The 26803-nt window shown below is 51.6% G+C and overlaps 6 protein-coding genes across 6 annotated transcripts; 4 read left to right on the top strand and 2 right to left on the bottom strand.

The window, feature by feature from the left end:
* Positions 1-855: 855 nt before the first annotated feature.
* Positions 856-1990, top strand: BDW47DRAFT_118428 (SDR family NAD(P)-dependent oxidoreductase; the record flags this gene model as incomplete). Its single annotated transcript, XM_024815207.1, has 4 exons — positions 856-1021; positions 1082-1269; positions 1385-1536; positions 1612-1990. The coding sequence occupies 4 exons, from the start codon at positions 856-858 to the stop codon at positions 1988-1990; spliced, it is 885 nt and encodes a 294-aa protein (XP_024670961.1).
* A 4403-nt stretch (positions 1991-6393) lies between these two features.
* BDW47DRAFT_118427 (flavin-containing monooxygenase) lies at positions 6394-9543 on the bottom strand (the record flags this gene model as incomplete). The annotated part of the gene is made up of 4 exons (XM_024815206.1): positions 6394-6470; positions 7768-8838; positions 8900-9336; positions 9395-9543. The coding sequence occupies 4 exons, from the start codon at positions 9541-9543 to the stop codon at positions 6394-6396; spliced, it is 1734 nt and encodes a 577-aa protein (XP_024670960.1).
* A 787-nt stretch (positions 9544-10330) lies between these two features.
* On the top strand, positions 10331-17488 carry BDW47DRAFT_126854 (uncharacterized protein; the record flags this gene model as incomplete). Its single annotated transcript, XM_024816626.1, has 1 exon — positions 10331-17488. The coding sequence occupies one exon, from the start codon at positions 10331-10333 to the stop codon at positions 17486-17488; it is 7158 nt and encodes a 2385-aa protein (XP_024670959.1).
* Positions 17489-18599: 1111 nt separating this feature from the next.
* BDW47DRAFT_107963 (alpha/beta fold hydrolase) lies at positions 18600-19753 on the top strand. The gene has a single exon (XM_024813120.1). It carries the CDS (start codon positions 18699-18701, stop codon positions 19650-19652), a length of 954 nt encoding a protein of 317 aa, XP_024670958.1. The 5' UTR covers positions 18600-18698; the 3' UTR covers positions 19653-19753.
* A 336-nt stretch (positions 19754-20089) lies between these two features.
* Positions 20090-22004, bottom strand: BDW47DRAFT_132535 (POT family-domain-containing protein; the record flags this gene model as incomplete). The annotated part of the gene is made up of 7 exons (XM_024817578.1): positions 21821-22004; positions 21582-21762; positions 21381-21529; positions 21219-21327; positions 21022-21167; positions 20770-20965; positions 20090-20714 (listed from the first exon to the last, which is right to left on the bottom strand). Exons 1-7 carry the CDS (start codon positions 21981-21983, stop codon positions 20090-20092), a joined length of 1569 nt encoding a protein of 522 aa, XP_024670957.1. The 5' UTR covers positions 21984-22004.
* A 3387-nt stretch (positions 22005-25391) lies between these two features.
* Positions 25392-26557, top strand: BDW47DRAFT_118424 (uncharacterized protein; the record flags this gene model as incomplete). Its single annotated transcript, XM_024815205.1, has 4 exons — positions 25392-25434; positions 25658-26010; positions 26077-26274; positions 26534-26557. 4 exons carry the CDS (start codon positions 25392-25394, stop codon positions 26555-26557), a joined length of 618 nt encoding a protein of 205 aa, XP_024670956.1.
* Positions 26558-26803: the final 246 nt, after the last annotated feature.

Here is a 26803-nt window from a genome sequence, read left to right as displayed (position 1 = left end):
AAAATAAGACAGAATTTTAACAAGACAGAAGTCTTGTTGGGTAGTTATCATTGCTTGGAAGCCCCCAAAATCTATATATTGGTCGAAGGATAATACTCGCCGGGCCCCTGGTCAATTGGAGAAGCTTCTCTCTGCCTCGTATAATGCCGGCGAGTTACAGGCTATAAGTAGAACTCAGTCTAGTTGATACGTGATTCATTGCATGAAGAATTTGGGCCTCCTTTGTGACCTATCAGTTCCCTAAAGGTCAGCGGTACCAGTGCAACAATCTCAATTTGCTTAGAGGCTTGTTTCTCTTTCTTGGATATTTATTGGTTTTACGGTTTTCGTATCAAATTTCCAAACGTCAAGTCTTCCTGCATATCTAGAATATATAAAAAAGGTACACCAACTCTAAAACCCTAAATTTGCGTCTTTCTTTCTTCATTCAACCATTGGCCTATGATTAAGAAGTTATCAATGGTCGTTCGCATAGTTCAAGACAATCCTCCGCTGCAGTGCGCATGTTTTGTACTGAGGGAGCTCTTTCCCCAACCTTGAACCGAACCGAGCCGAAACCCCCGACCTTTCTTCCCTCGGCTCCCCGACTCGTTCCCCAAAGTTAAAAATACTTTCAAAGATTCCCCAAAGATAGCTTTACGCTTTACCACTTTCCTTTGTTTTCGCTGATACAAATCACGCCTTGTTGTAAAATGCTTCTATGGGTAGAACAGCGTTGGCTGGGAATTGGTCAACTAAAATACTATATAGTGCACCCCAAAAAGATATGTTTTCATCTAGTTAAGTCTATAAACTCAACAATTCTTTTTAAGCCCCCAATATCTCAGACAAAACAAAAAGAAAGGCCCCTTCAAAATGGCTCAACGCCTCGCTCAAGTCACTTCACACCTCACTTACCCGGCTGGCCTTCTGGCCAACACTGTTGCCATTATCACAGGTGGAGGACAAGGCATTGGCGCAGAGACGGCGAGGTTGTTTGCGAAAGAAGGTGCAAAGGTGTTAATTGCTGATATAGACGAGAGTATGTTGCTACATGGTTGAAAATGGATGTGGAAACCAAAAGCATTGCTAATGATACCAGAGAGAGCGATCGCTGTCGCGGAATCCATCAACAACATTTTGCCTGCCCACGCTCTTGCAGTACCTGGCGATATCCTTAATGACGACTATATTGTAAATCTAGTCCAAAAGGCCGCCGACTTTGGTAACGGAAAAATCCACATCATTGTTAACAATGCAGGGTTTACTTGGGATGGGGTTATCCATAAGGTGAGCGTTGTCATTCTTCGCCATTCGTTCCTATTAGGTGTTCGAGCCGTCATGGTAATCAGAATCGATGTACTGGGACATCAAATCTCTAGATGGAAGAAGGCTAACAAGGTAGATCACTGATGCACAATGGGACACTATGCTAGCCATTCACTGTACAGCCCCGTTCAAACTTGTTCGGGCAGCTGCGCCATACTTTCGAGTGAAAGATGGGGAGAGCCGCGTGGTTATCAATATTAGCTCAACCAGCGGGCTTCATGGCAACGCGTACGTCTTTTCACTCTACTGTGTCTACCCCCTTTGCAACCACCTGCTTTCAGATAATTTTAACTCATTCCACAGCGGCCAGGCCAATTATTCAGTTGCCAAAGCTGGCTTAGTCGGCCTAACGAGGACTATTGCCAAAGAATGGGGTCCCGCATTTGGCGTCCGTGCCAACACCATCGCTTTCGGATCGGTACAAACCCGTTTGACAGAGGCTAAGGAAAATGGGACATTCATCACGGCCCCGGATGGTAGCAAAGTCGCGCTGGGCATTCCAGCCAAGCAGCTAGAAAGTCGCAAGGGTGGCGATGGGGTCAAGCAGCAGTATCCAGATATCCCGCTGGGTCGACCAGCAAGCGCCCAAGAGGCTGCGCGATCAATCCTGGGTGTTGCTAGTCCACTGTTTTCATATGTAAATGGGGAGTCAATTCGGGTGACTGGAGGAAGGAACATGTAGTCATTGTTTGATCCTAATTGAACTGAGTAAGAGGAGTAGAGCAGCCAATCTTATTAGAACTTGGAAGCACGAATAAGGTGAAAGTAACTAAAAGCCTGACCGCAGGGATGCCAAGGGCACTAGTTCCAACGAATTAAAAAATCAGATATAGAAAAACACATACAACAGCCGGGATTCGCATGTGGTCACCCACCATACTACTAACCGGCCGGCGTGTGGCTTAAGTACGGCTGAGCGGACGGGAAGCCCTGTTCTCCACACCCTATGGTCGTATGTACTGGATCCTGTACTTATAAAGGTTATAGTGAGTGTGAAATCAGTTTCGGGAAATATTACGGCAGGTGAGGATGGAAGCGAGTAGATACTAAATCAAATATACCCAAGAAAAGTATAGGACTGGTCACAGTAGTTGAATTATTCTCAGGAGCTAGAATACATGTTTTAAATTCTCCCTTCCTAATCAAACCAGGGCCTGAGTCTAGGTCGACTGACCTATACTTGACTATAAACCTAGAATAGAGTCATCATCGATCCGACCATCAAAGAACAAGGGCGACGGGTGGCCCTGGGATAGACCAAGCCGCACCCAGCTAAGACATCCACAAGGTTGCCAACCCAGATTTCAGACGACACTGACAAGGAGCCTCAAACTTTGCATGCATGTCTTAGTCTTAGTCCTCCGCCGCAAACCGTCCGTACCTCAGCTCTCAAAATCAGGCCCAAAGATGAGACGGCGACCGGAACCGAATCATACTTTGCCAGCTGCGGGGATGGGAAATCTCCGCGGCATCCTCTCTGCTGACCGCAAAAAGCTGTAAGCCGCGCCAATAGACAGCCTGTTGCCTAGCTGGAACAGAACATCCCTGTATGGTGGCACTGCATCAAGCACGGTTGAATCGGACCTGGTGCTAAGCCCTGGCATATGTATCCGCTTGTCGGGCGTAACACAGCTACCATGCACTAAACAGCCGATACCCTACAGATGCCTGCATTTGCCCACCCTCAGCAAAACTGGCCCAAACCTGGGAAGGACGATACTTTGTATAGTTCCTGGTCAGCCGCCAAGACACCAATACCTATCAAATGAAATAATTGTCCTCCCTGGGTGACCATGTTAATATTTGGATCTTGATCTGAATGTTACGGACAAAGCTAGGTGTCTATGATAAATCACCTGGAGTGAAGGCGCTCGGGTTCTTGGTCTGTATGCCAAATATATAGAGTGCAGTAATGATAATTCAACATGGTACAAAAGTAAATTGATCAGCCTATATTATGTCGGTACCTCTCTTGCGCTCCACTCCCTGCTATGTAACCGGCTAGCCATACATGTCCGCTATAAGTTACCCTATTTCCACGCTACACTGGATGAAGTTTTCTCCGGCTAGTGCCCCCTGCCCCGAGGGGTATTAGAGACAGTTTACTTTTTATCAATTGAGAGCATCTTGGTTTCCACGCCGGTCTCCAATCGTTAGTGCACAAATTAGTTTAGAGATAGGTTCAAACTGCGGGGACGACATAAGCCCCGCGTAACCCTAAACCCCGGGCTCCCAACCTGCCGCTAGGACCGAGTATACGACATACTAAACTCGGTGGTATAGAGAATGTCGGGTATATCGATTCGTAATTACCCTTCGTACTATGTGGAGTTGCGATTCGGCCCGCCCACTGGTTTCCACCATTTACTCTATCCAGACTCAAAACATCAGTGGCTTCCGAGTTCTCCCGCAAGGCGCTCGCTGTCTCACCAATTTAGTCCGTGTTAAGGTATAAGCCAGGTTGAGGCTTATACCCGACATTGGTCGAATTTCTGGTATGGTGGTCATGGTTATGAGTTTGTGGGTTCGCTAGCTAAAGAATAACAGTCGATTATTGATGGGATATTTCGAGTATAGATGGCAGGCATTATTAGCTGGAGCGGTGATTATCCTTGCATTGTCTATGTTACATCGGGTGGTTGACTCGTGTATCACGCAATTAGCCATCCCAGTTCCTCTCTGTGATAGGCCTCATCGGACACACTCAATGGTCGGGGTGGTATAGGTTGGGTTTTAGACAAACGTGGAGACAAGGCCCGGTTTTATTAGAACTTCATACATATCCCGCTGTCTAAGGCTCTACCAAGCCTACCAAGCCTACCAAGCCTACCAAGCCTACCAAGCCCATCAAGCCCTAAGCTCGGTATACAAGAGCGATGGTAAGATGTCGGCATTTTCGCAGCATGCCAGTTTCATAACATGTAAGAATCATGGTATTTGGGCATGTCGGATGTTGACATGTTGGCGCGTTAGTTTCAATCACCTTCAGCTAATCACATGAATCAATGTCGTATTTTTATTGCCTTTGCAGGTGGCTCTGATTAGCTTGAAAATTTGCAATTTTTAGCCGCCCATCTAAAATTTCGCTAACTACCAAATATAGGCAATCCTAGCATCATTTTAGCGTGACAACATTTTGTCAGGCATTGACGTGAAATGGCATGAAATGTCCACCTTTGACATACCAAAACATCATCGCAAGTAAAGAGTGACTATATAGTGGGGACGTGGGTTATAGTACTTAGAGGTAATTATTACATCCCATGTACTACGTATATGATCATTGTTTGATTCTTATACCATACCTGTCACCGATTTGTATATATGTTGGTCATCTTTCTAAATTCTCGAACCATATGAGCTCTTTGCGTGGTCAAATCACGGAGTTGAGGCCGAGAAGGACCCACTTTCGCAGGTACCATACCGCGTGCACTTCGGAAAGCCATACCATGGATGTGAATCCATCTACAAGCATTGATTCCGATTTGATGTCAGACTTGACATACATAAAGATACCAAGGAGGACCTTTGACCGATGTCTGATTCGCTCATTGTACGAGAGTTCCAGCCGCGGGCCCCCTCCAACAAGAGCATGGTGACTTCCAACTATGATTTGCTAGGCTCTCTACAGCCTCTCGAAAAACGGCAAAAACTACTGCTCTCTCGGGAACGAGAAAAATGCCGGATAGCCCGATGCTAGGTATTTAGTGCTTACCTATTCGCAATACAGTGAAGCCAATAAATGCACAAGATCGCCCGTGGCCGAGAGAAAAAACGGGGACTATTGAGCGCGAGAGTAGACATCGGCCGGTTCTATCAGCTGGAAGATCCCATTTGCCGCCATGATGTCTCGCAAGCTAGCCAGTCGAAGCACTCATGGCTGCTGGACTTGTCGACTCCGAAAGAAGAAGTGTGATGAAAACCACCCATCGTGTTTCCGATGCACATCTCTCCAGATAGTCTGCGATGGTTACGGACCAAGGCCGTACTGGATGGACCGGGGAGATCTGCAGAAGGAACAAGCTCGCTACAGGTCACATATCATTGCCCAGATCAAAGCAGCCATGCGGGACAATGACCTCCCCAGCACACCGACAGCGGTGGAACCTGAGCTACACAGTCTACTGGTTCGACCCAGCACCACGACAAACCATCCCCTATCACGCCCTGCACAGGAGCCGCTTCTCCTGCAGAATGGGCTGGTGTCTGAAGACAACCCACGGTCTTTCAATAGAGACGAGGATGTGCACACCTCCAGCGAAGTGATATGGAGCGAAGCGCCCACCAGCGCTGATTTCTCGGCCGAACTCTTTTACAACCACACAATGCGCATGAATACACACAAGCAGCCCTCTTCTGACGCGTCACAGACACTTGCAACAAGTATATCTCCAGTCCTTGAAGGGGGTAACGCGCCGGGGTACATGGATGTCTCAGGACCAAACTCCTCCTCTGATGCAAACTCCTCTGACGCAAACTCCTCCTCTGGCGCAAATTCCTCCTCTGACGCAAATTCCTCCTCTGACGCAAACAGGGCCACCATAGACCTAATATGTGACTCTATAGTCAGCGAATACGGCCCATCGGGGTCATCTAGAAACAGTGATAAAGCAGATCGGTCGCTTTGTAGCACTTTGGCTTCAGCTCCTCTGGAAGTCGTTTCCTCCCCCACCGAACTGATTACTTCAATATTGCAAGGGGACGTGGAAGATATCCTATTCATGTACTACTTGGACCATGTTTTCTACCTACATTGTCCCTTTTACTTTCCCTCCAGTCGCCAAGGGCGGGGCTGGCTGCTTTCAATCTTGAAGCGGGTGAGCTGCGCCTATCATGCCGCACTGGCCTTGAGCGAATATCACCACTCGACATCCCCGCAACATGGAAGCGTGTATCTAGTGCGAACAAGCGGTGGGCACTACGACTTAGCTCTCCAAGAACTGCAAACCACCCTTCAACGAACCGCTACATGGACCGGAAGCCTCGGTCTCACCCACAGTGTCGAAGTCCTGACGGCCATTCTCCATCTCCTAATCTACGAAGTACGCTCACGCCGCCATAGTGTGGCCACCAATGCTAACCATTCTATGAGATAGGCTTGTAGTGGCGGGAAGCACAACTGGCAGATCCATCTCGAGGGGGCGAATGCCCTACTACAATCGCTAGTGCGGGCACAGATGAGGTCAGCGACAGCCAGAAACGTCCAAACAGCGGAGCATCAAAGCAGCGCAGTGCCAAATCATCCCGATACGTCCATCAGCTTCCTACTCGGCTTCTTTATCTACATGCACATCGTCACCTGCGCTTCCACTCGATCCAGCCAGTTCTTGATACCGGATCACAAGGTCCTGCTCGAAACCGGCACAATCAATCTCGTGGATTTAACAGGTTGCAGCAACTGGGCAATGATCTGCATCTTCGAGATCGTGTCCCTCGACAACTGGAAACAGGAAGAGGAGAACGCGCACAGACTGAGCCTCATCGAGCTGACGGAACGCGGTCGTCAAATCGAGGAGCGCCTCCTCAGCCGACTAGCCAGCATCGAGAACGACCTTTCTCAAAGCACTCCAGTCGACGCCCACACCAGTCTGGAGCACATCCAGACTACGATAACACGAATATTCGCCCACGCAGCCGTGACCTATCTCTACGTCGTCATTTCCGGTGCTTATCCCAATATCCCGGATATCAAGAGAAGCGTTTCCGAGACGATCGCTGCTCTGCGAAGCCTACCTGACCCAAAACTGTTGCGGCATGTGGTCTGGCCGTATTGTATCTCGGGATGCTTGGCGAGCGATGAGCAGCAGACGGTTTTCCGAGAGCTGGTGTTATTTCCCCGAATCATGCACGGAACGTGTTTGGAGGCCTTGAGCCTCATGGAGGAGTGCTGGCGGTTCAGGAAGGCGAAATCATCGGGTCGGGATTGGGCGTCAATAATGAAGAGACGGGGTCGCTCTATTTTGTTTATTTGATGGATATTACACGTTGGAATGTAGGCATGAAAAGTTAATTTCGATCAGAATAGATTTATATATATGCTCGCCAGGAGGAAGGCATTGAATCAAAGACCTGCTTTTTATGTCTAACCACCACGTATGTTGTTAATAGAGATAATTACCCGTAAAACAAAGCAATATATAGACAAATTTATATCAAGAATAGCCAGTAATACTAGAATTATATAATGCTTCACATTCCTGAGTCTAATCGTAATAGGAGTTATATATGCTAACAGAGATGATTGTTTAGCATACTGAGGAGAAAATATATATACAGCTAATTATATATCCCTATCATGGAGCTTGAAGTTCAAAGTAGAAGGTACTGAGTTCCTTGGATAACAGGTGCAGGTGCACCAACAGAATACAGCCCAGCTGCCAAATCCCACATACCACTCGATAAAACAGCTCGCCCAAGAATTTCATACGAAAGGCAAAAGAAGCCCCCCAATAATCATACCCAAGCTAAGCACCGCCGCCTTCGTGAAGGAAAGCTTCTCGAGAATGCCCCCCTCTTCAACCACACGGCCCACCATGCGCAGAGGCCGTTCTCGCACGATATGTGTAAAAGACCCCTCCGCATCATAGTCTCCATAGTCCACCCGCTCCATCAGCTTCTGGAATTCCAGCACCATGCCGGGCCACAGATTTGTGATCAGTCCGGACCCCGTCTTGTACCAATTGTCGCACTGGGAGTCATTGACGGCGAAGACTTTCAGTCGACGCTGCAGCTCGGCATTGTACGCTGCGGTCTTTTCCGGCCGCGGCGTCAGGCTGAGCATCCCTCCTTGCCTTCGCGCTTCCAGAACCGGTTTGATCAATCCGTTGATATACCTGCTTTGTGCTTCGATCATCAGAATAAAGCTGTTGTGGAGTAATCCCGTGTTGGGGCCCAGTACCATGCCGAAATTTGGCATGTCGTCGGCGCAGGTGCCCTGGTAGGCCTGCGCCCCATCCTTCCACATCTCGTGCAAAGCGCAACCATTGCGGCCGAAGATCCTCATGGGGTGCAGGAAGTTAGTGGCGCGGAATCCAGTGGCGCAGACGATAAGATCGTAGGCGGAGCCGGCCTCCTCGGGCTGTCCTGCAGTGTTGCCCAGACGCACTGTATCCTCGTTGATGCTGCGGATAGGCCTGTCCTCCAGCTCTACGTTGGGACAGTTCAACGATGGGTAAAAGAAGTCTGAGACCACCACTCGTTTGCAGCCTAGCGGATAGTGAGGGGTCAGCTTCGCCCACAGCTCGGGCTGGTCGGGCAGCTGCTCGTGCATCATATCCAGCGCGACTTGCTTCAGCTTCTGGTTTTCCTCGTGCCCGGCGAAGTTGTTTGAGATGTACTCTGTTTCGTTGAGATCCACGTAACGTCGGCGCCAGTACCGTTGCCAGAAGGGGAAATAGCGGTAAAGCGCTTTTCTCCAGTCGGAGATTATGTAGTCGCCGCGAGGGACGATCCAGTGCGGCGTTCGTTGGAAAACCGTGACCTTCTTCGCAACCTTGGCAAGCTCCGGTACGATCTGGACGGCACTGCAACCTACGGAGACGCAAACAAAGGTCAGCGGGACGACGAACCCCTTGCTATGATAGTCACATACCACTGCCAACCACAGCGATTCTCTTATCTTTCAAGTCGTACGTCCAGTCCCACGCAGCACTATGCATCTTCTTCCCCGTGAAACGGTCCAATCCCTCGATGTCGGGCCACTTGGGTTGACTGAGCTGGCCCACCGCGCTGACAAGAAAGTCACTCGAGATCGTGTAGTGGGAGGTAGTCTCCGCGTCCTTGGAGCCCTTAGCAACCGACACGCTAGTGTTCCACTTCTTCCGCTCGTCATCCCAGGTCGCGGACTCGGCCGTAGAGCAGAATCGGATGTGCTCATACAGCCTATATTCCTGCGCCACACGGGTCAGGTACGACAGGATTTCCTTCTGTCCCGGATAATCCCGGCTCCAGTTGCTGTTGGGCGCAAAGCTGTAGCTGTAAACGATGGACTGCAAGTCCACTGCACAACCAGGATACGTGTTTGCGTGCCTATCCAGTATTATGAGATATGAAGCTCTACCGGAGGAGGATAGCTGGTGCTGCTTACCATGTCCCGCCCACCCCGGCCGACTGCTCCAGAATGACAAAGTCTCGGGAGTTGTTGCGTTTGATCAGATCAATGGCAACGCACATGCCTCCAATGCCGGCCCCGACAATCACAACGGAGGTATTTGTGAACGGCTGCTCACCGTTCATGGATAATTCCGGCCATGTTTTCTCGAACTCCATGTTTGTTATGACCAGGCGTGGTAAAGAAAATTGCTAATTCTTTCTTGATACTGCGTCGGCTCCTTGTGAATCTGGAGGCAGCAAGTCTCGCCACGCCCGCCTAGGCAGCATATGTAACAATGACCCATGAACAATAACAGGATATTTTCAGATACGAGGGACGTTGTACCAACACTTCCGTATCGCGTTAGTGAGCATTGTGTCTGGCCCTGGGCGGCAGAGCTAAACAAGCACCGGCGGCTCGTTGGGCTGGCGCGGTGAGCCGCCAAGAACACATGGACGCTCCACTTGCCAATTGTGCCATTGCGTGCTAAGTATGCATATATGCATCTTCACTATCTTGTTTTGCACTGGGCGTAAGCCTCCGGCGATCCCCTAGCGCGGCAAATGCATCAAGGCAAATCTGACTCGATCACTAGTGCTTACCCCGCGGGGCTTCCTTTGGCGCGCACTCTTCTTGATACCAAGTATACACAGACAATGCTCTCGAGGGTAGAGATAAAACGACATGTACGATGGAAGGCCCAAGTTCGGGGCGGCAAGGCTAAGCCAAAGTTGGCACAACTCGTATAGGAGTCAGAGATGTAATGTGTAGAGGTAGAAGAGGTTGAGTACTTCAGCAGCAAGCCAAACCAAACGTCTATCAATGCATTGAAAATCACAAGTCATACGAAGGCAACTTTAGTTGACTTCATACGGTCCCTACGTTTTCTCTCAAGTATATCCGCAACGAAGCACCACAAGCCGGCGAGAAATGGTTGGTCGACTACTTTCGCTGTCCGACGGCGTAAACCACATCAACAATGAAAAAGTCCCGACAGCCAAGGGAAGCCCACACACCGGAGAGAAGTTATTGTTGAGCAAGCGGTTGCCTGCGAGAGATGGTTATGCGCCAGCCCGCAAATCAATCGAGCGTGGTATTGAGGATATCGAATGGCCTCAAGGTGTCAAGATTGACCGAGTAATCGAATCTGCGTGGACTATCCTCCTGTCATGGTATGGGGAGGAGACCGATACGGTGTTCGATGTCGTGTTGCCAGTATCAGGCGAACGGCGTGCTGGACCCGCAGCCCTAACTGTTGGCGTGGTGGTTGAAGGAAATATGACCTTGACTGCATTACAGCACAAGATGCGGTTACCTACATCGCAGCGAATGACGAATTTCCCACGCAACGCAGAGACCAGTTTGGGTTGGCAACAACGGTCATTACTAGTGGTGCAATCTGCCGTCGAAGCAGACAAGGTGCCAATCTTCGACGCAGGGGTAGGGTTAGGGACACACAATGTCATCCTCCACTGCAAGGTAAACGATATTTCTCTTCATTTAGAGATGGAATTCAACGCGACGACTCTCAGCGAGCAGGACGCACCGCGAGTCCTGGACCACTTCGGTCACGTACTGCGTCAGATCTGCCGGGCCAATATGGCCAGTACGAAGATCAGCGATCTGGACAGGATGACAGCAGATGACCTGCGCCAAGTCTGGGCCTGGAATGAAAAGGTCCCCCAGGCGGCAAGAGGTTGCGTTCATCACCTCTTTGCTGAGAGCGTCGCTCGACATCCGCTCAAAACAGCCATATGTGCCTGGGATGGGGAGTTGACATACGCTGAATGGGACACGCTTTCCACCCAGTTGGCACATTGCCTCAATCGCAGGGGGGTACGTCCAGGGGATGTACTGCCGTTAATTTTCGAAAAGTCCATGTGGGTGCCCGTCACTCAATTCGCGGTCATGAAGGCTGGTGCGGTGTCGGTGGTGATCGATCCGTCGCAGACTAAGGACCGCATCAGCAAGATGATCGACATTGTAGGACTGGGCCTTATTCTATGTGCTCCATCAACAGCACCTCTTGTGTCTCTGATTACCGAGCGAACACCATTCGTAGTCCAGAAAGAGACCATCTTAGAGGTGCCGGAGCAACGACAAAGTGGAGATGCAGGGACAGCACTTCCTGTCGGCAAGCCAAGCGACCTTCTCTACGTTGTCTTTACGTCCGGCACCACTGGGAACCCGAAAGGGGCGGCAATCACACATTCGAACTTCACATCGGCAGTCAAGCATCAGAGCGAGTACAAGAATTTCCATCCGACCGCAAGAGTGGCAGGGTTCTGCTCTTACGCGTTCGACGTATCATGGTCTGATTTCATCCACACCCTCGCGGCGGGAGCCTGCCTGTGCATACCCTCCGAGCACGACAGAAAGCATGACTTCGTTGGGTACATGGTCAAGAACGAGGTGACCTCTGTGCACCTTACACCGTCGGTCGCCGCCATTCTGGACCTAGACAAAGTGCCCACACTGGACACTGTCGAGCTAAGCGGCGAGGTTGTCGACTTCGACAAGTTACCACAGCTGAGAAATGTTGGCACAAAGATCATCACGTACGGCCCGGCTGAATGTACCGTGACTGCCACCGGGGTCACCAACAAGGGTGGGACTAGAAAGGCTAGCATTGGGTGGGCCCTGGGATCGACGACATGGATCGCCGACCCGAACAAGGATGCCCTGACGCCCATAGGACTGACCGGAGAGCTGCTGCTCGAAGGACCACTCGTTGGAGCCGGATACCTGAACGACGGCGATAAAACGGCCGCAGCCTTCATCGAAGATCCAAGTTGGTTACTACGTGGCGGTGCGGGGGTGCAGGGCCGTCGCGGTCGTCTGTATCGAACAGGAGACCTGGTCCGGTACACTTCTAACGGCGAACTTCTATACCTCGGGAGAAAAGACACCCAGGTTAAGATCAATGGCCAGAGGACGGAGCTAGGAGACGTGGAGCACCATATCTGTCGAGTTTTGAACTCGATGCCAGCCGTGGCTGATATTGTCGCTGAAGTCGTCACGCCAGAGGTCACCCAACGTCTGATGTTGGTAGCCTTTCTGCTCATGCCTACGACCAGCCCTCACCAATTGCACGAGAAAGCCGCCCCCATTATCGAAATGTTGGAAAGAGCAATGCCCGGCCAGGTGCCGCCTCACATGGTCCCTAGTGCATATATACCCATGACCGACCTACCACGAGGGCTAACGGGAAAGACGGACCGAAGGGCACTGCGGGAAATGGGCGTCAAACTGGACTACAAAACCTTCGCATTGCTGTGTGGTCGCCGTCCTCAACAACATGCCGAACCCACTACAGAGGGCGAGAGACAGCTCCGGGATCTCTGGGCATCAGTGCTGAACCTTCCAGCAAGCGACATTGGGACAGAAGATAACTTCTTGCGCCTTGGTGGTGACTCGATCTCCGCCATCCGGCTAGCAACTGATCTCGGACGAAATGGGATTTGGTTGACGGTCTCGGATATCTACAGTCAGCCGCAGCTCAGCGAGATGGCTAAGCTCATGTCACGACATGAGAAAGTGGCCCCAGAAGCGGTGCGACCGTTTTCCCTTTTGAAGGCCGAGATGGACAGGGACAGCGCCTGTCGCCAGGTAGCAGAATCTTGCTCCGTCGGCACGTGGCGCGTGGCCCCTTCACAGGTCGAGGATTTATTCCCCTGCACAGCGCTACAGGAGGGCCTGTTGGCCATGACGGCGAAGAGCGTGGGCAAATATGTGGGCCACCGGGTTGCGGAACTACAACCAGGGGTCGATATAGTAAGGCTCCAGGAGGCGTGGCGAATCGTCTGTGAAAGAGCGTCTATCCTTCGAACCCGCATTGTTGACCTGCCAGGTCAGGGATTGGTACAAGCTGTCATTAAAGAGGTATTGCACTGGCAAACCTTCTGCTCCTGGGATGAATATCATAAAAGCAGACTAAACGCCGACAATGGGCAGCAGGAAGGCACTTTCGGAAGCACCACAATGGGTCTGGGCACCCCCTTAACCCGTTTCGCCATCATCCACGACAAACGCACAGGCAAGAGATACCTGGCGTTGACACATCACCATGCGACCTACGACGGCTGGTCTGTGCCACTTCTACAAAAAGAGGTGGAAAAGGTGTACATAAACGGCGAAGGAGAATTATCCGCACTTCCCATGCAAAGCTTCGTGAAAAACGTTATGAACCAATACGGTGACGACGGGGCGGCTTTTTGGAAGCAACAATTTGCGGGGATCGAAGCTTCGCCGTTTCCAACCCTCCCGGCTAAGACGTACGAACCAACGCCAGACAAGGTGATCAATCATTCGATTGATCGCATTCGCTGGCCCACGTGCGGTGTTACACCCTCTTCGGCGCTGCGTACGGCCTGGGCGACGCTCATCTCCTGGTACGTTGACTCTCCAGATGTCACATTTGGGGCGGTTGTGTCAGGCCGTCAAGCTTCCGTACATGGGGTCGAGAACGTAGCTGGTCCTACCATTGCGACAGTCCCACTTCGAATCGTAGTCCGCGGGACCGTCGACGATCTGTTACATCAGGTGCAAGGACAGGCGACGGAGATGATTCCTTTTGAGCAGTACGGCTTGCAGCATGTGCGCCAGATCAACCAGGAGGCCAAATATGCATGTGAATTCCAGACCCTCTTGCTGGTACATCCGTCAGTCGAAGAAAGCGCCGTCGACAGTCTCGTCTTCAAAGAAGGTCTCAAAGACCAAGAAACCGATTCCGGTTCGGAAAACACATACGCCATGATGCTTACGTGCCAAACATCGGAGTCTAGGTTGAACCTACAGTTGAGCTTCGACTCCGCCACTATCCAAGAAAAAAGTGCGGTACGACTCCTCCAGCAATTGGAGCATATACTAGGTCAGATCGCCTCAATTGATGGCTCGACCGACATAGGCAATCTCAGCAGAGTCAGCGAGCGGGACCTGCAGGACATATGGACATGGAACGCGACGGTGCCGGAGAGCGTCGAGGACTGCGTGCACAATTTGTTTGCGCAGAGGGTCATCGAGACCCCCGATGCACCCGCCGTGTGCGCGTGGGATGGCCAGTTGACATACCGCCAGCTTGACCGGTTTTCCACGTTGTTGGCAGGGCGCCTCGTCAGCTTGGGGCTCGGAGTGGGACCGGGTGCCATCGTACCGCTGTGTATGGAGAAGTCCTTATGGGTGCCCGTCGCGGTGTTTGCCATCATGAAAGCCGGTGCTGCGTCTGTCGCACTAGACACGACACTGCCTTGCTCCCGACTGGAGACTATCGTGAGCCAGCTATCAGCAAAGGTGATATTGACCTCGAAGTCTTGTGCGAACCTTGCTGTCGCCATCACCAAAGCTCCAACTTTCGAAGTAGATAGTGATTGGAAAAATCCACCCGGTCCCATTCCAACATTGCCTACAGTCATGCCCTCATCGGCACTTTACGTCGTCTTCACCTCCGGAAGCACGGGCGCCCCGAAGGGGGCCATCGTCACACACGCCAATTTCTGCAGCGCAATCAGACACCACCAGCCAGCGCTCGAGTTCAGGCGGTCGTCGAGAGTTTTCGATTTTACCTCGTACGCTTTCGACGTGGCATGGTCTAATTTACTGCACACACTAACGGCGGGTGCATGTCTGTGCATTCCGTCGGAGGACGAACGCACTGCTGACATCAACGGCTCCATTAGCCGGCTGCGGGCGAATTTCGTCCATCTCACACCCACCGTTGGACGCCTGCTCAATCCCGCAGCCTTGAAAGGCCTCACGAAGGTTTTTTTCATTGGCGAGGCGCTAAAGGCAAGTGATGTCGCCCAATGGGAGGTCTCCAGTGCCGATATCTACAACACGTATGGCCCTGCGGAATGCACTGTCACAAGCACGGTAGAGAGAGTTGGTAGGGGGGAGTCCGACGTCAGAGCTGGTGACCCCGGGATAGGCAAAGGTACAGGCGCGTTGACGTGGGTAGTTCAACCTCTTGCACCGGACAGGCTGGCGGCTATCGGAACCGTCGGCGAGTTGTGGCTGGAAGGGCCGATCGTGGGTGCAGGATATCTGAACAACCCTGACAAGACTGCCAGTGCGTTTGTCGAGGACCCCAAATGGCTATTGGATGGAAAACCCGGACGAGTGCCTGGTCGCCGAGGACGACTCTACCGGACGGGTGACCTGGTTTACTACAAACCTGACGGCTCGCTTGGATTTGTAGGGCGAACCGACACCCAGGTCAAAATTAACGGCCAGCGAATGGAGCTAGGGGAGATCGAACACCACGTCCGTCGACTGCTTCCGACCACCGTGGTGTCGCAGATATTGGTGGATGTGATCACCCCGGACTCTACTCGGCACCAGACTCTGGCGGCATTCTTGGTCATGCTTGACGGCGACAGTGCAGGAGTCACACCGAATGAGGTCATTGCCCCGATGGTCGCAGAACTTCGCAGGGAGCTGTCGAAATTGCTCCCCTCGTATATGGTTCCCAGCGTATACATCCCTATTTCGCTGTCAAAGCTGCCCATGACAGCAACAGGAAAGACGGATAGAAGGAGGATTTGCGAGCTGGGAAGAACCTACAACCCATCGGAGCCTCCATCCTCAGACGGGTCGACGTCTGATGCTACCCTGACCAACACAGAAGAGGCCATGCGGGGGATCTGGGGAAGGCTGCTGGATATAAAACCCCATACTATCAGCACAGGTCTCAGATTCTCCGACGTTGGGGGTGATTCAATCAAGACTATGTCACTGGCTATGGCCATACGCCAGCAATTCGACCTCAACATTGGAGTACCACGGCTGATCCGACAGCAAAATAGCCTGCGTGAACTTTCCGCGCTAATCGATGACCTGCTGCGCGGCCAGTCAGTCGAGGAGTTGACCCAGCCAACACCGACTGACCTGGAGCGCGAGATCAACTTGCTGGTCAGCCAGATTGACTGTGGTCGTACCGGCTCTAGATCAACGGTCTTCCTCACCGGGTCAAGCGGGTTCCTGGGTACCCAGATTCTCCACTTTATACTCACAAAGCGCGCATTCGAAAAGGTCGTGCTCCTTGTTCGTGGCCTCGACGGACAGACGGGGCTGGACAGAGTAAGGAGGACGGCCAAGATCACCGGATGGTGGAAAGAATCGTTTGCTTCGGTGATCGAAGTCTGGGATGGGGACCTCTCGGCCAAAAGACTAGGGCTGAACGATTCACATTGGAGCGCGTTGTGCGGTCGTCCGAGTTCACATGGCCCTATCGACGCTATCATCCACAACGGCGCCCGAGTGCATTGGTCGACGAGCTACGACGGGCTGAAAGACGTGAACGTTGGGTCCACAGCGCAGCTTCTGCAGGCCGCGATAAAATCTCCTTTCCTGAAGACCTTTGTGTACGTTTCTGGCGGTCTCATCACGGATAGCCGAGTCTGGACCGATGAAGAGGCGCGGATAGCCAATGGATACGATCAGACAAAATACGTATCAGAGCGACTGGTGAGCGGTGTTGCAAGGCAATGTCGCAAACAGGGCACATCCTTCTCGGTTGTCAAACCCGGACAGATCATTGGGGATGTGCACACGGGCGTGGCGAATGCTGACGATTTCCTGTGGCGGATCGTGATGGGCGCGGTTCGGGTAGGAGCTCGCCCACTCGACTCGGAGACATCGTGGCTGTCGGTGTCGGATGTTCGGCACGTCACGGATAGTATTATATGGCACGCGGTTGGGAAGAGTCAAGAGAGTTTCGTCCACATTAAGAGAGGCGTATGGGTCAGTGCCTTCTGGGGGGCAGTCGAGGATCAACTACAGCTGCCACTGCGGCCGGTGTCGTGGGACGAGTGGATTGAGCTTGCCAGGCAGGACATGGCGCGGCAGCAAGAACAGCATCCGCTATGGCCGGTACAACAGTTTCTGGGCACACTGGGAACGGAGATCGAAGTCTCTGAACTTGAGAGCTGCGAATGGGAGATGCGAGAGGTCCTTGCCGCTGTGCGGCAGAACGTTGAGTATCTTCGAGTAAAGGGCTTCCTGGGCTCCACTGGGAAGCAGTCGATTGATCAAACAATAATAGTGAGGACTCAGGATATACGTACGGCTGGTATGAAAGGTGTGAGAGTCTGATACAGACCACGCTCGAAGGTTTTGGACATGGATGGAGGATTTTTCAAACAGCTAGCTTCGCTAACTTGTCAGACTCCAAATTTATATATCGTGGAAAATATCGATCAGATGGCCAAATACTGAAGATTACAATAATTGATCAGGTTATGAAGGTTGAAACAGTGACAAAAAATTAAATGAAACTTGTCTAGAGAAATTGCAATTTGGTCGACATGTTTACTACTCCCACGTCTATAAGTCGCTATCTGTCTGTTTTGTATACATTATGTATGTAGCAAATGACTGTGATCGGTTGGCATGCCAGCGGACGAACAGAGTCTATTTCCCACACTGATTTATCATCTTGTAATCTGACCACCTACAAGTCTTCTTATGATGTGAATATAATCGACACTTTATCCTCCTAGGCCTTTTCATCGGCTATCTCCGCAAGATAAAAGTGCGAAGTGATGCAGGTAGCGCCTGTATACTTTGAGACCCAAGACCCATTCAATATGTATTTCGGATGCCCATCTGACTATATATCATAGTAGGCCATCTACTGCTATATCATGTGTTAGGTATATCAGTTCGGTCAAGCCCTATACCAAACATCGACCAACTTTTTGACGTAGCGGTTATGATTGTACCTATTGACAACTGAGAAGTGGCAGGCAGCTATCCTGTCTTGCCGCAATATACTCTGTACACCTCTTCTAATTAAGCCTTTCAAATAATAGACCAACATGTGCTGTATTACCCATATATATATTTCATGAGGTTAATCCCGGAGACAAGGTTGATGATGTTCAATCTGCTACATGACATGAAAAGATCCTCTTATGTAAGACGACTATGAATGTTCGCTCAATCGACCATGATAAGCAATGCCAACTAATATAAATTGATAATATAAAATTACGAATATGAGACCATGTTACATGGTTACATCAAGTGCAGGCACGCTCCCCAAAGCCGTTAGGCCCGGACAGGGGACTTGTGGGGCGGCGGCAACGCTAAGATGTACCCAGATGAAGCGCCAACGGTGATCGGGTCCACACCAGAGTGGGCTTTTTGTCCTTCCACCTTTTCTTTGTCCCTCCGTCTTTACCCCTCCATTATGGTTCATACCCCGATATATTGCGGCTGGCCTGGCCGGTAATCGGCTCCAATATCCCACTTGACCCCTCAAGAATTCACGAATCTTAAGGATTTCATAATCATCCCAACAATGGCCTCAACCCTCCCTTCGAACGGCCGCCTCGTCAACATCGGCACTCACTCCCTGGCTCTGTACACGCACGGCCCAGAGCCCAGCAGCGCCAGTGATCCCGTCGTACTATTTATTTCGGGGGTGGCAAGCGATGCCCTCAACTGGCAAGCGGTGGTGCGGCTGCTGGGTCCCACGGTGCGAAGCTACACGTACGACCGATCCGGCTATAACAACTCGGAGTCCTCGCCACGCGCTCCCACAGCCGAGAACGTTGCGCTTGAACTCTCCCTGTTGATTGAGAAGGCACCTATCGCGAACCCGCTGATCCTCGTGGGCCACTCCTGGGCCGGAGTGCTTACGCACGAGTACATCGCCCTCAAGGGAGCCGACCAACTCGCCGGTCTGGTACTCGTGGATGCCAACCACGAGACAGCGCCTCTGGTGATGGACGTAAACGATCCCATTTTGTGGACAGTTATCGCCGCGGGCGTAGAACCGTACTCTGCGTGGGGCGTGGAGTCAGGGCACAAGCTGACGCAGGAGGAATGGGACGCGTTCCGGGCGGCAGAATCGACTGATCAGTTCAAGCTCACTGAGCGTCAGGAGGAGATCGAGAACTACCTGCCCAGTTTTGAGATACTACGAAAGAAGGAGCTGAGTAAGAGGCAGCCGCTGCTGGGGGGCAAGCCGGTTTATGTGATTGGTGGCACGCGAAGCAGGGACTGGAGCGGATTGTACGCGGCGGGTGTGGCAAAAGGGAATGGGAATGAGGAGGAAAGAAGCCATGTGAGGGAAATGATTAAGACGGTTGATGCGAAGAATGAGGGTCTGATGAACGAATTCCGGAAACTGTCGACGAAGAGCGAGCTGGTCTTTGCCACGGAGAGTGGACACTTCGTCCAGTTGACCCAGCCGGATATTGTTGTGGATGGTGTGAAATGGGCTCTGAATAACTTGCCAGTCTCTGCTTAGTTCTAGGGAATCCTGAATAGTGAATACAGGTTTGCGATGGAAGGTGGAAGGAAGTCATATCAGATACAGACGCGCGAGATCAATGCGCCCGTATGCCAACTAGTTTTGTAGAAGTCAGAATTCTAAGAAACACCTGAAGCAAAAGTTGAGAAGGACACAGACGGTATATAACAAAGGAGTAGAATTATAGAAATGTGGATAAGTGCGTGTTGGACAATATATAACCCAAGGCGAAGTTATGCATTCGAGGAACAAAATAGTAACCGGCCGCTTCTATATTTTAAATGCATTTGTATCCTCCATAGTACTTTGGCTGTTGTTCCACCAAGCTTCCCCCATGATCAATCTTCACCGATATAGCGATGACAACTGCTAATAATGTAATACCACTGGAATCATTGGCAATACATTGTCAGGACCAGGACTTTCTTGTTGGGTCAGACTTTGCCCCTGACAAAATAGCTAAGCTCGAAAGCAACACTGACGAAGAGCAGCAGCCCGGTGATTGATCCATACACGATGACCATATTGGGATCATAGGCAGCGAAAGACACCCCACCACCGATCAGCGATCCCAAGGCGCTGAAAAAGTTGAAGAGAGCCTGCACGATTGACTTCATACTCGCCGGGGCCCGCGCATAAGCAAGCTGGGTACCCGCCACGATGGCCAGGATCTCCGCCCACCCGAGCAGCACGTAAGTCGGGGTCTGTAGTCCAACGGAGACGTCGTTGGGGATGCTCCCACCAAGACATTTGAGTGGGCGGCTGAAGCAGGGACCAGTCGAATATATGAGGTGCTGAATTCCAGTGGTGTATGCCAGCGCAAGCGCGGCACAGAAGAGCCCCACGCCGATGCGGTGTTCCGGTGAAAAGTTGACTTTCATTCTGGCTAGCGTGGGGTAGATCCAGCTTTGAAAGAAGGGCAGAAAGACCATGACGGATATGGGATTAAGATTGTACATGATATCGTTAGGGAGGCCGTGGGTCTGCATGGTGCCTGCTTGCGCTATGAGGGTGCTGTCCATAAGGTTGACGGATAGCATTAGGGCTGGGAAAGGAAGGCTATTTCTGTCAGCAGTGGACTATGATGTGCTGGTTTTGTGTCAGAACATCTTACAAGACTAAACAGGCGCGAAGGGCGGACTTTGCATCCGCTATTGTAGTCTCATCGTCCCTTGAAGGTATAGAGCCGTTTTGAGAAGGCGTCTGTGTTACCACTTCTGTCAAATCGGGCCTGGGATGGGCTGCTTCCCGGCGGCGACGCAATGCGCCGACCAAATTCGCGACAGGATTTCCGGACGGTGGTGCGGTGTCTAACATTTGGTCAGTGGGAGACGCACACTGATGGTCAACGCAATAGGTTACTCACCGAATTTTGTGTATCCAATTTGGAAAATTGTGGCAGATATGCCAATCAAGCAGAGACAGATCAGAAAGGCAAAGCCAAAGCCGGCATAGGCATACTTCTCGACATTGGTGGTGATAATGCCGCACAGCCCTCCAATGTTGATCACCCTGTTTATGTATTAGCAAGTCTCTGTGGGGCAGCCTCAAGTGAACACATACCAGTAATTGACATTCCAAATAAAGGAAATCGTGAGATCACGGCTCACTGTTGCTGACTCCCCGTTCTTTAAGGTGACGATTTTGGGTTCCTCTTCCGGGAGCTGGTCAACTGTTGATCGTCAGCACCTGCAAGGGCGAAATCATCTAGCGCCCAATGCGTACTTAAGAAGACAGTTATATTGGGTTTTACAGTTCCGGTGCCAGCACCAACGAGAAGCATGCCAACGATGAAGCCTGGGAGGCCTCCTGTGCCGTAAATTCGCTGCGTGAAAGCGGTAGCCGTGACAATGCCGAGTCCCACCAGGTATATTCTGAACCATTATTGTCTGTCTATAGGCTGGCCAGGATAACCAATAAACCTACAGAAATCCGACTTGAATTGTTTTGCGCCGGCCAAGCCAGCAGTCTGCTAGCAAGCCCCCTGCCAGCGGTGTGCTATAGCTGTATACAAACCAGATGTAGATGATCAATACAGCTCGTGCCTGTCCTAGACCAAGCGCCCCTGGGCGAAAAGGGTCATCTCGAGACAGCTGGAGGTAATTCTCTGGAGAAGTCCTGTTAGCCAGATGCGATGCTCAGCTGTTATACGCAGGGAGACACACGGAGGGGTTGACTGAGTCCGTAGAATGCAGCTCTCTCCAGGAAATACAGTCCTTGGACGAGCCAAACTTTGTACGGAACGTGGCCTCTGACAGTTGGGAGATCTGGCTCGCTCGAGGTCACGGACTCTACCGATGGAGGATCTCGATCTTTTTGCTCTGACATGATGTTAAAAGCCGATTCTGATGCCGTCGAAGCGCACCAAATCTCCCTATTGGCGAGAGCGTAATGGAAAAAACACCAGCGGTGCAAGATGAGAGAGCAGAGAGGCAGAATGTACACACTGGAGAAGCAGTCATCCTGAACTCCACTAGGCTCAGACTTGACAGATGTGGACGGGAGCCTCCCGCGGGATAATTCTTCGGACTGTAGAAGACCACTGATCTCTTCATGGGAGTGAGTTAGCAGCCCTAGCAAGGAGCTGCCTGTCCGGTACATGCAACACTGTCCCTGGCAGTTGATTGGGCAGCTTGGCCACACACGGCTCAATATTGGTGCGTCTCAACATAATCTGACCCACTCTATCCAAATAAGATCTATGCATATCCTAATCCACCCGTCGCATCGCGCGAGAATACTAGTGTTGCCGCGATCTAGTAAGCCTAGCGTTGCCGCTGGTTCTTAAACCGATTAAGTGTTATTTGACAATTACAAGGTTGCAAACAGTACGCATGGCTGACCGCCGCCGTGATTGACTATCTCACTGCCATTTGTGTTATTAGCGGAGACGAGAAACAAGGCCTGCGCGGAACATATGGCTGCTACTGGATCAGTGGCCGTCAACTATTCCAAGCGGCAATGCTCATACCTACTCATGCCTGCAATTTAACAATAATCCCTTCGAAATGGATTGATGTATATGTGGTGTCTGTATTGCGTTCCAGGTGTGTCTCGCCATCTTAGGGCTTGAAACTATGTAAACTAGTCCCGTGACTTACTTAACTGTCCCCTTTGGGCATACACAGCAGCCTCTCTTCTCAAAATGATACGAGCCAGATCAATCAAATGCCACTAGGAATCCATATTTATACAGTACCGGAACTACGGGCGCACTGGTCAGCCCAAGTTTGCATAAACAAAACTCCGGGCATATCGCGATCGCTGAATTCCTCATCAACGTCATACACGAGGTCCTCTTCCGCACCCTCTGCTGTAAATCCCAACCTCCTGTACACAGCGCGCCCCATAACCGAGGCCTCGGTCGTGCACTGTAATCCCCCTCTCCGATTCGCCTCCTCAAGCCCCCACGCCACTAGCTTTCCCGCAGCGCCTCGTCGCTGGAAAGCTGGGTCGACGGCGCACACATCGAGAATAAACATGGCCGGCGAGTCCGAGTCCGCCTTTTCACGCGCGAGAGAAACGCGGCGTTTCCACAGCGAGCGATACATCTGACTCGCGAAGCGTTTTTCGGTGGGATCCAAGGCCGCGAGGCCAGCAGGGCTATCCGTTGGCGGGTCACCGTACCCCTCCACGAAGGACGCTTGTGTCCAGATGGCCGCGCCGATGACTTTAAGCTTGAAACTGTCCTGGGGGTCTGGCACGGTCGCCTTCAAGATGACAGTATTAGGGTCGCCAGCTTTGTTCGTGGTTGCGGATTGCCAGCGGTCACGGAGCTTGGCGGCGCCTTCCTTCTGGCCTTCCGGGGAGTTCCAGTTTGAGTTCATGGCGATCCATATTGACTCTTTGATTTGGCGGCCAAAGGCTTCGCTCATGCAGTGGTAGATCTTAGCGAAGTCATCCGGACTGTCCACTGGCTGCACGAGGACATCGGTCGTCATTGTGGATGAAAACTTCTCAGACTATAATGAAGACCACAGTTTGTTGCGAGATCAAAGAAAGTGACAAATTGAGGACTGTAGCCACGACTTCAGGAACTGCTTACATAGAAGCTGAGGTATATCCCGCAGCCATCTACCCGCTGGTTGAGCTGGCGCGCGGCATCGGGGCGCCGCTACGACCAGGGCTTGCCGAGCTGACAGTAGACTGGCAGGAGTAAGGCTCATCATGCGTGGGGATGGAAGTGTATTTGCCGTTAAGTTTGAATATCATCGTATGCCTGGAGTATGTTCCTATTTATAGCATAGTATGAGGTTGACAGGGCGACAGGACCCCAGGGACATAGGCAATGCTATAGTACCCAGTGTTGTGTTCGTCTCTTCGTATGTGCATTTTTCTCGTTTGCTTTGGCCTTGTATATTCAGTGTCATACTCATATACACCACACCACTTCTAGTCCGTTACAACATAACAAGTGACACGGAGTTCCACTTTCTGCACCCAAGGGAAAGGTATTGAAACCATGGGGGCTTTGTCAAAAATAGAAACCAACATCCGAGAGATACAACTCGGTGCCAATGGATGGGACCCTGAGGTTGCAGTCTCTGGCGGTTTGGCGGTCCTCCTCTCGCTCTATCTACAGTCGCCAACGCCATTATTTCATGTCCGTGCTAGTACGCGTGGAGAAGTGTGGGAGGTCAGCAATGCAGTCGATCCACATTCCAATGCGCGCGACTTTATCGAGAACATTGAGAAGTCTTACCAGCAGAGCGTAGGCCTTCCGCAGGTCTTGAACGCTTTCTCGATGTGTACAGACAGCGTTAAGGAATGGAGAACCCACAATAAGGTGGCTTCCAATGCGCGAAGATCCGATATCCCGCGTGACATTCTCTGCACCGTGAAAAGGTCACAGTCGTCGAGTTCGGTGCATCTGAGCCTGAGTGAAGAGGGCTTGCCTGTGCATGCAAGATTCCTTCATCAACTGGCACATCTTACTAGTCAGTTGATGGCTGTAGCGGTTCAGGGGGGGACGTTGCGAGACCTCGACTTGATCTGTGACCTTGACCGACGAGACCTACAGCGATGGAACTACCAACCTCCGTCGGTGGTAGCATCCACCGTACATGGGAAATTTGGAGAGAAAGTCCAGGAGAGCCCCGGAGCACAAGCGGTGGCGTCTTGGGATGGTGACCTTACATACCTAGAGCTTGACAAATTGTCCTCATACGTGTGCTCCCGACTGCTAGAGGCGGGAGCCCGCCATGGGGATTGCATTCCGCTCTGCTTTGAAAAAACGCTCTGGACCGTGGTGGCAATACTTGGAGTCTTGAAGAGTGGCTGTTCCTTTATGCTCATGGACGTCTCGTACCCCACCAGCCGACTACAGACACTGTGTGATGAAACCAAGGCCACTATCATCCTCAGCTCCTCTTCCCAGAGAGATCGGGCTATCGGCCTGGCACCTCAAATTATAGTTGTGTCCGCTGCATCATTGTCAGCAACCGCCGCCAACGAGAACTACGAGATCAAGATTAGTCCCTCCGACGTAGCGGTCGTCATCTTCACGTCGGGGACTACGGGAATACCGAAAGGAATACAACTGCAGCATAAATCACTGTGTTCAAGTCTTTTGTCATTGGCCAAAATCTGGGGCATAAACACACATACTCGATATTTTCAGTTCTCGTCGTACGCATTCGATGCCGCGTTTGGAGAAATACTCACGACGTTGATGCTTGGCGGATGTGTCTGCATTCCTTCCGATGCGGATCGCCTGGATAAGTTAGCACTATCGATATGCAGATTCAATGCCAATGCGGTCCTCCTCACACCTACCGTGGTGCGATTGCTATCGCCGTCAGATGTCCCATGTCTAACAACCCTTATCTCCGGGGGAGAAAAGGTCACGCAAGATATCGTAGGGGTGTGGGCCGATAAGCTGGACTTGGTCATAAGCTACGGCCCAGCGGAAACTACAGTGGCGTGCATCGCGAAGAAAGCCCGTCCTGTGGCTGATGATGCGACCCGTATTGGATTTCCTGTGAACAGCCGTGCGTGGATAGCGCGCCTGGACGATCCAAATCGGCTTGCTCCTGTAGGAGTTATCGGAGAGCTAGTGGCGGAGGGCCCCGGAATTGCACGAGGTTACATAAACAATGAAACAGGCAACACAGACCTATTTCTTGACTCTCCGCCGTGGGCCAAAGAATGGGAGTCAATCGTTGCCTCGATGGGGCGGAGCTATCGAACTGGCGATCTAGTTCGATATGCCGACGACGGCGAGTTGATTTTTGTCGGTCGACGTGACCGCCAAGTTAAGCTTCGTGGTCAAAGGATTGAGCTGGAAGATATCGAGACAAAAATCAAACAGCATCTTCAACTCCCGGAGGCTAGCATACTCCTGGAAGTGGTGCATGTACTTGGCACTGACAATTTGGTAGCTTTCCTCCATCACCCTAGTATCCACAATAGCCCTGCGCAGAATGTTGATGGAGACACTGGGCGAATGACCAAAGATATGGAGCTAGAGATTGAAGGACTTCGTGCACGCATTGCTGAAGTGCTTCCCGCCTACATGTGGCCGGTCGCATGGATCCCTTTGAAGGAAGTTCCTCTGGGGCCAACAGGGAAGCTTGACCGGCGGAAGCTGTTGAGTCTCGGGACAAATTTCTTCACCAGAGTGCCTATGGGCGACGAAGAAGATCAAGATCTGTCGTCCGCTGAGTCGGTCTTGGCCCGAATGTGGAGACAACTTCTTCCATCTGCCCAGAGCCTCACAGCAGACGCCAATTTCTTCAGCCTAGGCGGGGACTCACTTCGATGTATGAAACTGGTGGCGATGGCCAACCAGGAAGGATTCTATCTCACCATGGAGAAGGTGTTCAAGAACCCAGCTCTATCCAGCATGGCTGTCGCTATGCAGGAGGTGCCTACTGCAGGCGATGGCAAAGGATCCCATCTAAGTGACGTCCCACCCTTGTGCCCACTCCCACAAGCGGATCCTTCGGAGTTTCGGTCTTTGCTGGAAGAATACGGTCTTAATGAGGAGGAGGTCGTGGGTGCATTCCCATGCACAGATCTGCAAGCAGGGCTGTTTTCGCTTTCGCTGGCGCTGCCCTCCTTATATTCGAGCCAATTTGTATTCGACTTCTCGGCTGCCGTGGATATCCCGAGGTTCAAAACTGCCTGGGAGAGTGCCACTACTGACT

This window comes from Aspergillus candidus (genome assembly GCF_002847045.1).
Source record: "Aspergillus candidus strain CBS 102.13 unplaced genomic scaffold BDW47scaffold_31, whole genome shotgun sequence".
In the NCBI taxonomy this organism is placed as follows: Eukaryota; Fungi; Ascomycota; class Eurotiomycetes; order Eurotiales; family Aspergillaceae; genus Aspergillus; species Aspergillus candidus.
Note: the sequence above shows the minus strand (reverse complement) of the source record. Positions and strands in the feature narration are given on the sequence as shown.